Here is an 18,432-nt window from a genome sequence, read left to right as displayed (position 1 = left end):
GGTTTAACATTTTTGTATAAAAATAAAAAAAAAATCTATATTTAACCTTTATTTAACTAGGCAAGTCAGTTAAGAACAAATTCTTATTTACAATGACGGCCCCCGGGCAAAGAACATTTAAAGCTGTTGCTGCTGGAAGTGTTGTACATGGACAGGTCTTTGACCCATAATGTTAAAGTAACACATGACAACGTTACAGCATTACATCCAGTAGGTAGGTAATAGGTTACATGAACCTACAGCTCTGCAATGATTGCAGACTCGCAGAAGACTTGGCAGACTTCCTTTCCCTGCAACGTTTTAGTGAAATAGAAAGAGAGAGAAGATGGCATACAAAGGGAGACAGTGGGAAAGTGAAAGATATTAAGACAAAGATGACCAGGGAGAAAGGGAGTGAGGGGTTGAGGACAGAGACGAAGAAAGACAGCAAGAGAAGCAGCAGTCCAGCGTCTGAATGTGAAATGTCTCCGCTCTGTTTCTGTCAGCCACCAGCAGCTATTATTAATGCAGCACTGCAACTGAAAAGGGAAACCCAGGACCATATAACAGCTACAGACAGGCAGGAGTCACCCAGCGCCAGGTAACTAATCACTGAATACATACGCAAGGATGGAGGGACGTGCACACATACAGGCTCATGGACAGACGTGCACACATAGACTCATGGACAGACGTGCACACATACAGGCTCATGGACAGACGTGCACACATACAGACTCATGGACAGACGTGCACACATACAGGCTCATGGACAGACGTGCACACATACAGGCTCATGGACAGACGTGCACACATAGACTCATGGACAGACGTGCACACATAGACTCATGGACAGACGTGCACACATACAGGCTCATGGACAGACGTGCACACATACAGACTCATGGACAGACGTGCACACATACAGACTCATGGACAGACGTGCACACATACAGGCTCATGGACAGACGTGCACACATACAGGCTCATGGACAGACGTGTACACATACAGGCTCATGGACAGACGTGCACACATACAGGCTCATGGACAGACGTGCACACATACAGGCTCATGGACAGACGTGCACACATACAGACTCATGGACAGACGTGCACACATACTGGCTCATGGACAGACGTGCACACATACAGGCTCATGGACAGACGTGCACACACACACGCTCATGGACAGACGTGCACACACACACGCTCATGGACAGACGTGCACACACACACGCTCATGGACAGACGTGCACACACACACGCTCATGGACAGACGTGCACACATACAGACTCATGGCCAGACGTGCACACATACAGACTCATGGACAGACGTGCACACATACAGACTCATGGACAGACGTGCACACATACAGACTCATGGCCAGACGTGCACACATACAGACTCATGGAGAGACGTGGACACATACACACTCATGGACAGACGTGCACACATACAGACTCATGTCCAGACGTGCACACATACACGCTCATGGACAGACGTGCACACATACAGACGCAAGGACACCGACAAGCACCCACACACACACATGCACACACACATACCATACACACAGGAAGTTGGAGAGAAGGAACGACAGTCTGAGATCATCTTATATAGGGATTAGAGAGAGAAGTCTGGCCCGGCCTCACCCCTCACCCCTCTGCTCTCACGCTACACCCTCCCATGGTGCACTCCCTTGGGGGTCCGATGCCACCAGGGTAAACCAAAACGGCACTCTGTGGGGGGGCTATTGTATCCTATCTCAAGACAACAACAACAAGCGTTACCCCTCTCTCTCTCTCTCTCTCTCAAGCTCTCTCTCTCTGAAGCTCTCTCTCTCTCTCTCTGAAGCTCTGTAAATAACCCACAAAACAGTACACCCACAAGACCTTGAAGAGGTGATATGGCACTGGGTTGTTGAGCTAACTAATGACTAGCTAATGAGCATGTTGAGTGGCAATGTGGGTGGTGAGGTGACATAGTGACACTGCTAACTAGATCGTGATGCTGAATGATCCATCTGGCATGTTGCATTTCTGTCTCCATCTAATGTTATGAAGTGGCCTATATAACCTATACCTCATTCTATATGCTGTGTGAAAGTGGCCTATATAACCTATACCTGGTTCTATATGCTGTGTGAAAGTGGCCTATATAACCTATACCTGGTTCTATATGCTGTGTGAAAGTGGCCTATATAACCTATACCTGGTTCTATTTGCTGTGTGAAAGTGGCCTATATAACCTATACCTGGTTCTATATGCTGTGTGAAAGTGGCCTATATAACCTATACCTGGTTCTATATGCTGTGTGAAAGTGGCCTATATAACCTATACCTGGTTCTATATGCTGTGTGAAAGTGGCCTGCACACTATATCCTACCCTCAATGTTCTCTCACTATTATATTCATTATGCAGTGTTGGAGAGGAAGCTGTCTAATGCTACATAAACAAGAGTTGAGCTACTCAACTGCCCTATGAGACGAACAGACAGAACTTGTAGGAGTCAAAGTTGGAAGAAAATGTTTGTCACTGGCTAGGTTTTCACTCAATTTATGGCAGAATTTCATACAAATATTCTAAAACCTGCATAAAACAAAATGCACATTTTCCCACCAGAGATGTTTCCATCAAATAGACTTTCGATACAGTTACATATCACAATGTTATGTTAGATGATATTAAATCAATACTTTGACTCCAAGTATCAATTTGTAAAGAATATATACAGTACCATTCAAAAGTTTAGACACACTTACTAATTTCAAGGGTTTTTCTTTATTTTCTACATTGTAGAATAATAGTGAAGACATCAAAACTATGAAATAACACATGGAATCATGTAGTAACCAAAAAAGTGTTAGACAAATCAAAATATTTGTTAGATTTTAGATTCTTCAAAGTACCTACCCTTTGCCTTGATGACAGCTTTGCACACTCTTGGCATTCTCTCAACCAGCTTCATCTGGAATGCTTTTCCAACAGCCTTGAAGGAGTTCTCACTTATGCTGAGCACTTGTTGGCTGCTTTTCCTTCACTCTGAGATCCAACTCATCCCAAACCATCTCAATGTGGTTGATGTCGGGTGATTGTGGAGGCCAGGTCATCTGATGCAGCACTCCATCACTCTCCTTCTTGGTCAAATAGCCCTTACACATGCACAAACAAGCACACACAGATTACACACACAAACACACAGGCCTCTGTCACTGAAGACTATGCTGAGAGGTGTGTGTGTGTGTGTGTGTGTTCAAAGGGCTTGTATTTCAAATGTAAGGTTTCATAACATGCTCATTGCATAACAGTGGGAGTCAGGAGAGGGGAGCACACACACGCACATCACATCAACCTCCCACACTTTCATTGGAGGTAATCACTGAGGAAAATCCTCTCTCTCTTTCATTGGAGGGAATCACTGAGGAAAATCCTCTCTCTCTTTCATTGGAGGGAATCACTGAGGAAAATCCTCTCTCTCTTTCATTGGAGGGAATCACTGAGGAAAATCCTCTCTCTCTTTCATTGGAGGGAATCACTGAGGAAAATCCTCTCTCTTTTCATTGGAGGGAATCACTGAGGAAAATCCTCTCTCTCTTTCATTGGAGGGAATCACTGAGGAAAATCCTCTCTCTCTTTCATTGGAGGGAATCACTGAGGAAAATCCTCTCTCTTTCATTGGAGGGAATCACTGAGGAAAATCCTCTTTTACAACCACATTTCAACCAGTTGTAATGATGTCACAGTAAACAGCTGTAATGATGTCATAGCAACCAGATTATCTCTCATGTTCGCACGCTCAAATTGGGATTCAGAACACTGTTCAGGGAATGACTGTTTCAGTATCTCAGAAAATCTCGATCAGTACACACCTAATACACTACCGTGTCAGTTCAGGCACTCCTAATCGGACTATTTTACTTGATCTAGATTGATGGTCACTGAAAAGGTTCCCTTCACCCTCAGGAATATTCTGAAGAATAGACATTAGGTATATAAAGGAGCTGGTTGATCTGACGTTTTTGTACAGTATTTGAATTCTAAATAGGGCTGGAAGGGACTGAAAGGTGCCTCCCTGACAACTTGATTTGTCACATGCGCCGAATACAACAAGTGTTCACCTTACCGTGAAATGCTTACTTACAAGCCCTTAACCGACAGTGCAGTTCAAGAAGAGTTCTGAAAATATTGACCAAATAAACTAAAGTAAAAAATAATAAGAAGTAACACAAAATAGCAAAGCAACATGGGGTACCGGTGCCGAGTCAATGATTGGGAGTTCAGGTTAGCCGAGGTCATTTGTATATGTAGGTAGGGGTGAAGAGACTATGCACTATAGACGGACTACTACTATATTTGATTCTGATGGCATTTAAATGTTTCCCCTCTTCCTCTGGATGGAATAGAACTAGAATAGAATTATGTATATTCTCCAGTCCCACTAGTCAGCCATGATTCAAGTGGAAGTCTGTAGCATGACATCCCTTTTCTCTGCCTACTTCTTCTAAATGGACATAGATACATACTAGGTCAGGGAGGCCAAGTGTGTGTGTGTGTGTGTGGTAGATATCCACGTAAGTCATTGCTGTTAAATAAACCCACAAAATAATCTGTAAACGTGAAAGTGGGCCAAAGGCTGGAGTCGAACAAAGATTATTCAGCGCTACACAACACTCTGGCTTCCATGTCGTCTCCCGGGCAGGAACTCACCCCCATTCTGCCCCCTAGTGGCACTGCACTGACCTGCTGGGAAAACACCTCCACTGGAATAACAGGAGTCTGTTCTGTGCTCTAATATGGAACTCAAACCAGCTGCGCCATCATGCATACATTTATTTTGTCCCCCTACACCAAACGCGATCACGACACGCAGGTTAAAATATCAAAACAAACTCTAAACCAATGGCATTAATTTGGGGACAGGTCAAAAGCATTAAACATGTATGGCAATTTAGCGAGTTAGCTTGCTGTTGCTAGCTAATTTGTCCTGGGACGTAAACATTGAGTTGTTATTTTACCTGAAATGCACAAGGTCCTCTACTCTGACATTTAATCCACACATAAAACTAAAGCCAACCAAATCATTTCTAGTCATCTCTTCTCCTTCCAGGCTTTTTCATCTTTGAACTTATATGGTGATCACATCTGAACTTCCATAGTATTACCACAAAGACTGGCAAAACAGTTTGTCTTTCAATCACCCACGTGGGTATAACCAATGAGGAGATGGCACGTGGGTAGCTGCTTCTATAAACCAATGATGAGATAGGAGAGGCAGGACTTTCAGCGCGATCTGCGTCAGAAATAGAAAGGAGTTCTATTTTAGCCCTTAGCGTCGCAGACACACGTTAGCGCACGCGAGCAGTGTGGGTGCAATAATTGAATAACATGGATTTCTACATTTATTTTGCGATGCTCACAGACGTGCCCGGTCTGGTCAGTATGTAAGGGTAATGTTTTGATTGTGAATGTTCTGTTGATCTGGATGTCATTTGAACAGTTTCAAAGTTAGCTTTCTGTATATTGCTTATCTATTGTTTCTTTGTACTGAATTCTAGTAAATATATTTGTTTAGCGTGTGTGTGCGCATATGTGTGTCTTCCTCATCAAACGCTGGATCTGAGTTGAGTCACCAGGATTCCTCCATGACATCCATCAAATCATTAATCATCCTCCTCTGTCCTCTTGATTAGACATGGAGGTTTCATGGTCACCTGCGCCATGGCAGATTGTCCCCTGCTCCTGTGGTAAGAGAGAGAGGAAAGGGAAGAAGAGGAGGGGAGAGTAGATAGTGGGGAGGCGAGAGCAGGGGGAGGGAGGGGAGGGGGAAGAGTGGGGAGAGTAGAGAGTGGGGGGAGGGAGGGAGGGAAGAGCAGAGGAGAGGAGAGGAAAGCAGAGGGAGGGGAGCACAGCAGAGCAAAGGGAGGGGAGGGGAGAAGAGAGCAGAGGGAGGGAGGGAAGAGAGGAGAGGGGAGAGGGGAGGAGAGGGAAATGAGGAAAGGGGAGTGGAAGAGAGGAGAGGGAAAAGGGGAGCGGAGAGGGAAAAGGGGAGCGGAGAGGGGAGGAGAGTAGAGGAGAGTGGCGGAGAGGGGAGGAGAGTAGAGGAGAGTGGCGGAGAGGGGAGCAAAGGGGAGGAGAGTGGAGGAAGAGGAGGGGGGAGCGGAAAAAGGGAGCGAAAGAGGAGAGGGGAGACGGGAGTGGAGAGGAAAAGGAGAGAGGGGAGCGGAAGAGTGGAGAGGAAAAAGGGGAGGGGAGCAGAGAGTAGGGAAGCGGGGATGGGAGAAGGAAGAGGAGAGCAGAGGGAAGAGAGGAGAGGAGAATACTGGGGTTGAAGGGGAGGAGCAGGGGAGAGGAGAGGAAAAAGGGGAGGGGAGAGGGAAAAGGGGAGCGGAGAGGGAGAGGGAAAAGGGGAGCGGAGAGGGGAGAGGGAAAAGGGGAGCGGAGAAGGAAGAGGAGAGGAGAATACTGGGGTTGTAGGGGAGGAGCAGGGGAGAGGAGAGGAAATGAAGGGGAAACAGGAGGAGAGGAAGGTCTTTTGGATGGCATCTAGAACATGTCTAGAGACGCTCTGAGCTGACAGTGATGCTCCCTGGCTGTAATGCTGTTCTGTCTGTGTGACAGGAGACGGGAGCTGTCAGAGCACTAAACCAAATGTCACTCAGCCTAGCCTAGAGAGACTGGGGCAGTTGTCAATGCTCTCCCAAAGAAAATAAATGCACGCGTGCAAACACACACACACTAGCATTATAGGCAACCCCCTGTAAATCTTCTGTACAGACTCTTTGTGCGAGAACATCTGGGAACTTTTAAAGAGGATGTCTAGGGGATTAAGAAGCTACTAATGAAGGATTAGGGCTTTTCGAAGCTATGAAAGTGTGGAGTCACTCCCTCAAAGCAATAGTGTCTCCCTAACGGTTGCCTACTTAGCTATGTACTAAGTACTGCACACACACACACGCACACACACACAGTATGCTAGATAGTCCTGAAGGTTGTCCCACGGTTGTGGGAAGCTTGTAAGATGTTGCACCAGCCCAACAGGCTGGCAGATGGGAGGAGGTGAGTATAATAGCGCTACCTTGGCCCACACGCTAATTGTCCCTAGCAGCCTGTCACCTTGTATGGTCTTCACCACCGCTACAGCTACGTGTGCGTGTGTGTGTGTGTCCTACCTGAGCGCACACCCAGCACTGACAACGGTTCTTCAGAGAGGGAGGCCCCTCAGTCTCTGCCCTGCTCCCTCTGTCCATCGCTCTCTCAATTCAAAGGGCTTTATTGGCATAGGAAAATGTTTACATTGATAAAGCAAGTGAAATAAACAATTTAAAAAATGAACAGGAAACATTACACTTACAAAAGTTCCAAAGGAATCAAGACATTTCAAATGTCATATAATGGCTATATACAGTGTTGTAATGATCTGCAAATAGGTTGTATTTTCAATGGTGTTTGTTCTTCACTTGTTGCCCTTTTCTTTTGGCAACAGGTGCTGTGATGGCACACTGTGGTATTTTACCCAATAGATAAAACTCCTATCAAAATTGGATTTGTTTTTGAATTGTTTGAGGGAAATATGTGTCTCGAATATGGTCATACATTTGGCAGGATAGGATTTGTATCTGAGTATCCACCTCATTTTGTGGGCAGGCATGGGGACGTAGGCAGACCTGGTTTTCAAGAGGAGGCAGGCTATGGCGGCGTCTCTCAATAGCAAGGCTATGCTCACTGAGTCTGTAAATAGGCAAGGATTTTCTTAATTTAGGCTCCGTCACAGTGGTCAGGTATTCTGTGTACTCTCTGTTTAGGGCCAGATAGCATTCCAATTTGCTATGTTTTGATTATTTCCAGTGTGTCAAATAGTTCACTTTTTGCTTTCTCAAAATTTGGTTGGGTCGAAATGTGTTTCTGTCCTGGGGCTCTGTGTGGTCTGTTTGTGTTTGTGAACTGATCCCCAGAACCAGCTGGCTGAGGGGACTCTTCTCTACATTAATCTCTCTGTAGGTGAGGGCTTTGTGGTGGAATGTGTGGGCGTCACTTCCTTTTAGGTGGTTGTAGAATTGAACAGCAATATTCTGGATGTTGAGAACTAGTGGGTATAGTCCTCATTCTGCTCTGCATACATTGTTTGCGGTTTGCGTTGTACATTAAGTATATTTTTGCACAATTCTGCATACAGAGTCTCAATTGGGTGTTTGTCCCATTTTGTGAATTATTGGTCGGTGAGTGGGCCCCAGACCTCACAACCATAGAGGGCAATGGTTTCGATAACTGATTCAAGTATTTTTTGCCAGATCCTAATTGGTATGTTGAATGTAATGTTCTTTTTGATAGCATAGAAGGCCTTTCTTGCCTTGTCTGCACTGTTCGAGTGCCCTTGCCAATTCGTTGATATACATGTTGAAGAAGGTGGGGCTTAAGCTGCATCCCTGTCTACCCCATGGCCTGTGGAAATAAATGTGTTTTTTAAATAATTTTAACCACACACTTGTTGTTTGTGTACATGGATTTTATAATGTGGCATGTTTTCCCCCCAACAACACTTTACATCAATGTGCATAGTAGACCCTCATACGAAATTGAGTTGTTTTTTTAAAATCAACAAATCATGTGAAGACTTTGCCTTCGTTTTGGTTTGTTTGTTTGTCAATTAGGGTGTGCAGGGTAAATACTTGCTCTGTCATACGGTAATTTGGTAAAAAGCCAATTTGACACCGGTTAGTTGAGGTAATATGTACATGAAGGTAGAGTTATTAAAGTGACTATACACAGATGATTACAACCGAGAGAAGCAGTGGTGTAAAAGAGGGGGGCAATGCAAATAGTCTGGGTAGCCTTTTGGTTAGGTGTTCATGGAGTGGTTGTTTTCCTGGCACCACACAGCCAGGTCTCTGACCACCTCCCTATAGGCTGTCTCATTGTTGTCGGTGATCAGGCACTGTTGTCATCATCAAACTTAATGATGGTGTTGGAGTCGTGCCTGGCCGTGCAGTCATGAGTGAATAGAGAGTACAGGAAGGGACTGAGCACGCACCCGAGGGGCCCCTGTGTTGAGGATCAGCGTGGCGGATGTGTTGTTACCTACCCTTACCATCTGAGGGTGATCCAGTTGCAGAGGGAGGTGTTTAGTCTCAGGGTCCTTAGCTTATTGATGAGCTTTGAGGGCACAATGGTGTTGAACGCAGAGCTGTAATCAATGAATAGCATTCTCACATAGGCATTCCTTTTGTCCAGGTGGGAAAGGGCAGTGTGGAGTGCAATAGAGATTGCATCATATGTGGATCTGTTTGGGCGGTATGCAAATTGGAGTGGGTCTAGAGTTTCTGGGATAATGATGTGTTGATGTGAGCCATGACCAGCCTTTCAAAGCACTTCATGGCTACAGACGTGAGTGCTAGTCATTTAGGCTGGTTACCTTAGTGCTCTTGGGCACAAGCACTATGGTGGTCTGCTTAAAACATGTTGTAATTACAAACTCGGACAGAGACCGGTTGAAAATGTCAGTGAAGCCACTTGCTTGCAGTACACGTCCTGGTAATCCATCTGGCCCTGCGGCCTTGTGAATGTTGACCTGTTTTAAGGTCTTACATCGGCTGCGGAGAGCATAATCAGTCTTCCAGAACAGCTGGTGCTCTCATGCATGTTTCAGTGTTATTTGCCTCGAAGCGACCGTAGAAGTAGTTTAGCTCGTGTCACTGGGCAGCTCTCGGCTGTGCTTCCTTTTGTAGTCAATTGACGCTTTGCCTGTTTGATGGTTCGTCAGAGGGCATAGCGGGATATCTTATTAGCTTCCGGGTTAGAGTCCCGCTCCTTGAAAGCTGTAGATCGAGCCTTTAGCTCAGTGCCGGTGTTTCCTGTAATCCATGGCTTCTAGTTGGGGTATGTACGTACGGTCACTGTGGGGACAACTTCATCAATGCACTTATTGATGAAGCCAATGACTGGTGTGGTGTACTCCTCAATGCCATTGAAGGAATCCCAGAACATATTCCAGTCTGTGATAGCAAAACAGTCCTGTAGCTTAGCATCTGCTTCATCTGGCCACTTTTTAGGCCGAGTCACTGGTGCTTCCTGATTTCATTTTTGCCACCTGAAGGTACCACGTTCATCTGTACAAACAACAGTACGCAAGTATAAACACCATGGGACGACGCAGCTGTCATGCTGCTCAGGAAGGAGACCTGTTCTGTCACCTAGAGATGAACATACTTTGGTGCGAAAAGTGCAAATAAATCCCAGAACAACAACAAAGGACCTTGTGAAGATGCTGGAGGGAACCGGTACAAAAGTATCTATATCCACAGTAAAACGAGTCCTATATTGACATAACCTGAAAGGCCGCTCAGCAAGGAAGAAACCACTGCTCCAAAACCACCATAAAAAAGCTAGGCTACGGTTTGCAACTGCACATGGGGACAAATTCTAATTCAAATTCTAATTGAGTGTATGTAAACTTCTGACCCACTGGGAATGTGATGAAAGTGTGCACCAGCTGTTATTTACCAAAATATATAGTCCACCGCCCCTTGTCTTATCAGGCGCCCCTGTTCTTTCCTGCCGGTGCAGCATATAACCTGCCAGCTAGCTGTATGTTGATAGTGCCGGGAGAGAGGGATGTTGTTTTATTACTGTTTTCCAGAAGTGGTTAGAGTCGATGGATTCTTCAATTACATTGAGCTGATTTCTGATGTGCTGTTCCTTCATTTTCCGTACTGTATTTCTGTTTTGTTTGTGATTCACCATAGTGAAGGCGTAGGCTCGGGGTCTCTATGTTTTTGGTTGGATAGGTTTGCTCATTTCTTTAGGTTTTTGCAGTCTTCATCAAACCATTTGTCATTGTTATACATTTTTGCCGTTGTTCTGTTTGAAATTCTTAGATTTGATAGGGAAGCTGAGAGGTCAAATATACTGTTTAGGTTTTCTACTGCCAAGTGTATTAGTTTACTATTACAGTGAAATGTTTTGATCAGAAAGTTGTCTAAAAGGGATTGAATTTGTGGTTGCCCAATTGTTTTTTGGTAGGTTGCCATACTACTTTACTTGCATCTATAGCATTTCTTAATGTTATTCAGTTCCTTTGGCTTTGATGCCTCAATCTCTTTTTCACTCTCCCTCATATGTTGGCTGTTACTCACTTCCTCTCTTTCTTACCTTCTTCAAAATCTCATTACTCCTTTTCACTGTCAGTGGTGGAAAACAACAGTCATCAAACATAATGTGATGATAATAAAAAGCCTCTGAAGGATGTACTACAGTAGCTGTATTATTTTGAACACTCTTCGACAGTGATTCGTCTCTCCCGCTCCTCAGCAGTGAGAAAGGCCTTGATAAAACACCTCAGATCATATCAATCTCATACAGGAGGACAGAGGATGCGTCACAAATGGCAAACTATTCCCACAATAGTGCACTACTTTTGACCAGGGCACTATATAGGGAATAGGGTGCCATTTGGTATGCACACTACTGTAAGAGGCAGCCAAGACCCGGCAGCAGGAGATGGTTGTAGACTGAACACAAACCCTCCTTTACACTACTTTACCAATACATTTCTCATCTGTCCCGGTCCACGGCACCATAGCATTCATTGTAAGTAAGTGGGGCTTGTTGTCATTCCCAGCCAGGTGTGTGGTGTGTAATATGGGTCAGAGCCCTGTAGTACAGCATGCCCAGGCCCAGTGGTGGAGGTGTCTGTGCTGCAGTGTCTTGTTTCATTAGCAGGTCAGCCTGATTATACGTGTGTAGTGAGGAGGACCGGTGGTAAGGGAAGTGGCCTGGTTATCACACAGGGGAGGGGCTTACACACTTAAATATGAGAAGTTGTTCCCGGGTAAGATCTGGGATTATCTTAAACCTCCATGCATTACTATTCTTTGTGCCATACAAGGCATGAATATGTGTCTGGATTTGGCCATGTGTCTTGAAGTTAGTGTGTGTTGGGGTGGAAAGGGGAAACGAAGGCCTTTCCTGAGCTTGGTGGAAGGTGAAGGAAGCCGTCCTGAGAAACCGGCAACAAACACCCCAAACACACACCCCTCCCTACTCGCACACGTGTCCCAAAGCACTTCAACAGAACCCTAGAACCCCCCACACGCACAAAACCAAGGCCTTTGTGTCCTTTTGACCTAAGGCCTTGCATTGCTTCCATCACCAAGGTCTACCTTTCAGTTGAATATACACCTGGCCTAGGACAACACATGCAGTTGTCCTTGCTCCGAGGGCTCGGTTGGTTAGAGCCTGGTTCTTTCACCACCAGAGTTGTGGGTTTGATTCCAGCATGAGACGAAATGCGACCACTGAATTAGCATATTGTTCTCCGCCAATGGTGATGTCAAGAGGTTTCCACCCCTGGACCCCGTGTAAACACCATGCTCACATGGGAGCCCCACACAGCCAGAGTAGTGGTCTGGTCTACACACAGCCAGAGTAGTAGTCTGGTCTACACACAGCCAGAGTAGTGGTCTGGTCTACACACGGCCAGAGTAATGGTCTGGTCTACTCACGGACAGAGTAGTGGTCTGGTCTACACACGGCCAGAGTAGTGGTCTGGTCCACACACGGCCAGAGTAGTGGTCTGGTCCACACACGGCCAGAGTACACACGGCCAGAGTAGTGGTCTGGTCCACACACGGACAGAGTGGTGGTCTGGCCAGAGTAGTGGTCTGGTCTACACACGGACAGAGTAGTGGTCTGGTCTACACACGGCCAGAGTAGTGGTCTGGTCCACACACGGCCAGAGTAGTGGTCTGGTCTACACACGGCCAGAGTAGTGGTCTGGTCCACACACGGCCAGAGTAGTGGTCTGGTCTACACACGGCCAGAGTAGTGGTCTGGTCTACACACGGCCAGAGTAGTGGTCTGGTCTACACACGGACAGAGTAGTGGTCTGGTCCACACACGGCCAGAGTAGTGGTCTGGTCTACAAACAGACAGACCCACACAGCTCTGATGCACATGGAGACGGTTTACCACTGTCAGAGTGAGTGAGTGCTTGCGTCGGTGGGTGGGGACTCTGTGTTTTTGTGTGTGTTAAGCATGAGTGTATAGGGTGTGTGTGTGTGAGGTTTGGGTTGTTTGTGTGTGTTTTCACACATGCGTATGTGCAAGAGAAAGTGTTCCAGTAAGGCCCTAAGTACAGTGAGATTGACCATGTGACATATTGAGTCTAAAGCTGATAAATCATTTGTTTATTCCAACAATGTCTCCTCCCACTCGAAAGCTCAAGAATGAAAATGAACTGGGTTGCACTGTAAAGAGGTGAGGTGCATCACTGCATCTCCCTTCTGATCTGTAAACCCCAGCTAGTGAGTTACTAGAACACTACCTCTGTACTGTAGTTTACCACACGCTCAGTATTTTACCAGGCAGATGTCCATTTGCAAAGTAGGTTATTGATTTGATTTCAGCCTGAAAATGAGATTTTTAAAAATAAAAAAAATAGTTAAGGTCACTGAATAGTAATGATGCAGAGGTAAAACATGCTCATCACAGTAGCTCATTATTCAAACTATTTTGCCCTTTTCTCAGTTTGTTTTTCAGAACATGAGGTCTTCCTCGGTGAATGCATTTTTCAACCTTAGTTTGAATATTCTAATGCCTTTAATGTCCCCCTTGATCTCTGACAATATCAAGGCTACTTCAGATCCTGGGGTCCAATCACAATAACATACAACACATACCACATTATTACACACTACTCTACCACGACAATACAACACATTATTAGTCTGTACAGCAAGCCTCCTGTGTTAGTCTGTACAGCAAGCCTCCTGTGTTAGTCTGTACAGCAAGCCTCCTGTGTTAGTCTGTACAGCAGGCCTCCTGTGTTAGTCTGTACAGCAGGCCTCCTGTGTTAGTCTGTACAGCAGGCCTCCTGTGTTAGTCTGTACAGCAGGCCTCCTGTGTTAGTCTGTACAGTCCTGTGTTAGTCTGTACATGTAGTCTGTACAGCAGGCCTCCTGTGTTAGTCTGTACAGCAGGCCTCCTGTGTTAGTCTGTACAGCAAGCCTCCTGTGTTAGTCTGTACAGCAGGCCTCCTGTGTTAGTCTGCATGTAAGAGACCGGAGTTAATTATTCAATGCTGTAAGAGCCTGTCCTGGTACTTAGTTAGTACTTACCTCGTAGTATGACACTGCCGTCTCTCTCTAGCCCTTTCCCTCTTAGGAAAAAAGGGTTTTGTATAAAGGGTTCTATGATAGCGAGAGAGTCACAGAAGGGAAATGAACAGATGGATGGATTTATGAAAGGAATAAAGACAGCTCAAAGACTGATGGAATAAATTAGTGTTGAAGTAGAGGAGAGCACCTGTCATCATCCGATCTATAATCTGACTATCACTGTTAGGGGAAAAAAGCTATTCAGCGCCAAATGCTAACAGAGGTGGCCTCAGACAGTCTTCATGCTGCTAACTGCTTATGCTAACCCAGCGTTGTGTTGACTGTGCTGAGTTGTAGGCTGCTACACTATTAAACTATTCTATCTCAGTGTTGACTGTGCTTAGAGAGTGCAGAGTAAATACAGAGTAAAAACACTGAGTGAGAATATATACTGAGTGTACAAAACATTAAGGACACCTTGCTAATGTTGAGTTGCATACCCTTTTTACAGCCTCAATTAGTCGGGGCATGGGACTCCACAAGGTGTCAAGCGTTCCACAGGGATGCTGGTCCATGTTGACTCCAATGCTTCCCACAGTTGTGACAAGTTGGCTAGATGTCCTTAAGGTGGTGGACCATCTTGATACACATGGGAACTGTTGAGTGTGAAAAACCCAGCAGCGTTGCAGTTCTTGAGACACACCAGTGGCACCTACTACCATACTCCGTTCAAAGGCACTTAAATACACTGCTCAAAAAAATAAAGGGAACACTAAAATAATACATCCTAGACCTGAATGAATGAAATATTCTTATTAAATACTTTTTTCTTTACATATTTGAATGTGCTGACAACAAAATCACACAAAAATGATCAATGGAAATCAAATTTATCAACCCATGGAGGTCTGGATTTGGAGTCACACTCAAAATTAAAGTGGAAAACCACACTACAAGCTGATCCAACTTTGATGTAATGTCCTTAAAACAAGTCAAAATGAGGCTAAGTAGTGTGTGTGGCATCCACGTGCCTGTATGACCTCCCTACAATGCCTGGGCATGCTCCTGATGAGGTGGTGGATGGTCTCCTGAGGGATCTCCTCCCAGACCTGGACTAAAGCATCCGCCAACTCCTGGACAGTCTCTGGTGTAACGTAACGTGGCGTTGGTGGATGGAGCGAGACATGATGTCCCAGATGTGCTCAATTGGATTCAGGTCTGGGGAACGAGCGGGCCAGTCCATAGCATCAATGCCTTCCTCTTGCAGGAACTGCTGACACATTCCAGCCACATGAGGTCTAGCAATGTCTTGCATTAGGAGGAACCCATTGCCAACCGCACCAGCATATGGTCTCACAAGGGGTCTGAGGATCTCATCTCGGTACCTAATGGCAGTCAGGCTACCTCTGGCAAGCACATGGCGGCACCCCAAAGAAATGCCACCCCACACCATGACTGACCCACCGCCAAACCGGTCATGCTGGAGGATGTTGCAGGCAGCAGAACGTTCTCCAGACTGTCACGTCTGTCACATGTGCTCAGTGTGAACCTGCTTTCATCTGTGAAGAACACAGGGCGCTAGTGGCGAATTTGCCAATCTTGGTGTTCTCTGGCAAATGAAAAACGTCCTGCACGTTGTTGGGCTGTAAGCACAACCCCCACCTGTGGACGTCGGGCCCTCATACCACCCTCATGGAGTCTGTTTCTGACCATTTGAGCAGACACATGCACATTTGTGGCCTGCTGGAGGTCATTTTACAGGGCTCTGGCAGTGCTCCTCCTGCTCCTCCTTGCACAAAGGCAGAGGGGGCGTTGCTGCTGGGTTGTTGGCCTCCTACACATCTCCTGATGTACTGGCCTGTCTCCTGGTAGCACCTCCATGCTCGGGACACTACGCTGACAGACACAGAAAACCTTCTTGCCACATCTCGCATTGATGTGCCATCCTGGATGAGCTGCACAACCTGAGCCACTTGTGTGGGTTGTAGACTCCGTCTCATGCTACCACTAGAGTGAAAGCACCGCCAGCATTCAAAGTGACCAAAACATCAGCCAGGAAGCATAGGAACTGAGAAGTGGTCTGTGGTCCCCACCTGCAGAACCACTCCTTTATTGGGGGTGTCTTGCTAATTGCCTATAATTTCCACATGTTGTCTATTCCATTTGCACAACAGCATGTGAAATGTATTGTCAATCATTGTTGCTTCCTAAGTGAACAGTTTGATTTCACAGAAGTGTGATTGATTTGGAGTTACATTGTGTTGTTTAAGTGTTCCCTTTATTTTTTTGAGCGGTGTATTTTGTCATGCCCATTCAACCTCTGAATGGCACACATACAACAGCCATGTCTCAAGGCTTAAAAATCCTTCTTTAACCTGTCTCCTCCCCTTCATCTACACTGATTGAAGTGGATTTAACAGGTGATATCAATAAGGAATCATAGCTTTCACCTGGATTCACCTTGTCAGTCTATGACATTGGAAGAGCAGGTGTCCTTAATGTTTGTACACTCAGTGTATATTATATGTACTGTATGTACATACAAAATTATTATTATTTTTCTTTATAGTAATACATTATTACTATGTCACTTTTATTAGCATCAGGCTAATAGACACTTTAAGTAATGAGGCAGCACTCAGGTCTCTGTGCTACTGGCCCTGGTTTTGAGTTAGCTGGATGCTAACTGTATCCCCCTCACCTGTGTTTTATGTTAGCTGGATGCTAACTATGCTAACTCCTTCTTCTTGTGTATGTTCCAGGGAAGCCCCACAGCATTGAGAGCTCGGAGCGCGTGCAGCTGTCGGGGACCTATAACGTCCGCAAAGGGAAACTCCTGCTACCAGTAAACCGGTGGACCAGACGCCAGGTCATCCTGTGTGGCACCTGCCTCATCGTCTCCTCCGTCAAAGACAGCCACACGGGCAAGATGCACATCCTGCCCCTCATCGGAGGAAAGGTACAGTAAGACACGGACGGCTGTTACTGACACCATAGAAATAGAATGACTAGAATAGACATACCCATTCAGTAGAATCACAAAGTTTCAACAAACCTCCCTTTACTGTGTCATCAACAACTTTCCTATTCCTTTTCCATGTTGTCTTCATTCTTGTATCATCGGTGTGTAATCATAGAGATACATCAACAGTCTTTAATCAACTCAGGGACAGAATCCTGGTGAAGGGCCAATAAGCCAGCATTGCAAATCAATGTTAACTCTTCCAACATCTTATTTCTTATCTGTTTTCCCCACATGATGAAGTACTCTATACCCTCAATGAATTCTCAGCCTATTTACCTTGTCTTCCAATTTAAGTCTTATCGTGGTTCTGCCTAGTTTAGGCTGGATCCCTATAAATATATTTTCTGGCTTGGCATTTCTCATTCCAAAAGGGGAATTAGGGAGGTAGTCGTTGGTTAATGACTGTTATCCCTTTATGGCTTTATGGCTGTGGATCAGCAGCAGGGAAGGATAGACCGGCCCATTGAATCAGCCCTAAGGGCCCTCCTGAAAGAGGCTTTCGATCACCCTGCCTCACACTGTAGCTAGCTATACAAAGAACTGTCCACATCCCACCACATCCACAGCTCAAACATCATGTCATGCACAAGACACAACCTCTAGATCACCATTCATCTCCACAGTGTGTGTGCATGAGTGCATGTACCGTATGTGTGTGTTTGCGTATGCAATTATAATCCTATCTGCATGTGCATACATGTTCGTGTGCGTCTATATTTACGCTTGACGGAAAATTGCAGACTAAGGCCATTTAATATGAACATCTTAATCTCTGCTGCTGATGTCACTAAACAGAGCCATGATCTGTTAAATAGAAGAGATTCACAAATAGGGATCGTCTGGTCTACTGAAAGTCCCTGCGTTATTATTGGTTTATTCGGATCCCCATTAGCTTTTGCCGAAACAGCATTTACTCTTCCTTGGGTCCACAAATAAAACATGACAAATAACAATACACTGGTACACTGAGACAAGAACAGTCACACAAATGATCTCTCCCTCAAAGTGTGGGCGTCTGTGTGTGTGTTCTTTGTTCAGTCATTGGCCCTAAAGATGTTTAGCTTGTGTGTCTAAACCTAAAAGGTGTGTATGTTGTCTTATGTCTTGTCTCAACTCTATTTGTTTTCAGCCAATGGTTATACAAATGTCTGTTCATCTTCTATTTATCTTACATTGAGTGTACAGTTGAAGTCAGAAGTGTACATACACCTTAGCCAAATACATTTAAACTCAGTTTTTCACAATTCCTGACATCTTATCCTAGTAAAAATTCCCTGTCTTAGGTCAGTTAGGATCACCACTTTATTTTAAGAATGTGAAATGTCAGAATAATAGT

General features: G+C 45.3%; 1 protein-coding gene across 2 annotated transcripts in view; it reads left to right on the top strand.

The window, feature by feature from the left end:
- LOC135512943 (PH domain leucine-rich repeat protein phosphatase 1-like) overlaps positions 1 to 18,432 on the top strand; it is a 66,606-nt gene that overhangs the window by 26,678 nt on the left and 21,496 nt on the right. For both annotated transcript variants that reach the window (XM_064935491.1, XM_064935482.1), the window contains exon 2: positions 16,834 to 17,030. In XM_064935491.1, coding sequence (XP_064791563.1) covers positions 16,834 to 17,030 — 197 coding nt within the window. The remainder of the gene's footprint in view (positions 1 to 16,833; positions 17,031 to 18,432) is intronic.

This window comes from Oncorhynchus masou, chromosome 3 (genome assembly GCF_036934945.1).
Source record: "Oncorhynchus masou masou isolate Uvic2021 chromosome 3, UVic_Omas_1.1, whole genome shotgun sequence".
In the NCBI taxonomy this organism is placed as follows: Eukaryota; Metazoa; Chordata; class Actinopteri; order Salmoniformes; family Salmonidae; genus Oncorhynchus; species Oncorhynchus masou.
Note: the sequence above shows the minus strand (reverse complement) of the source record. Positions and strands in the feature narration are given on the sequence as shown.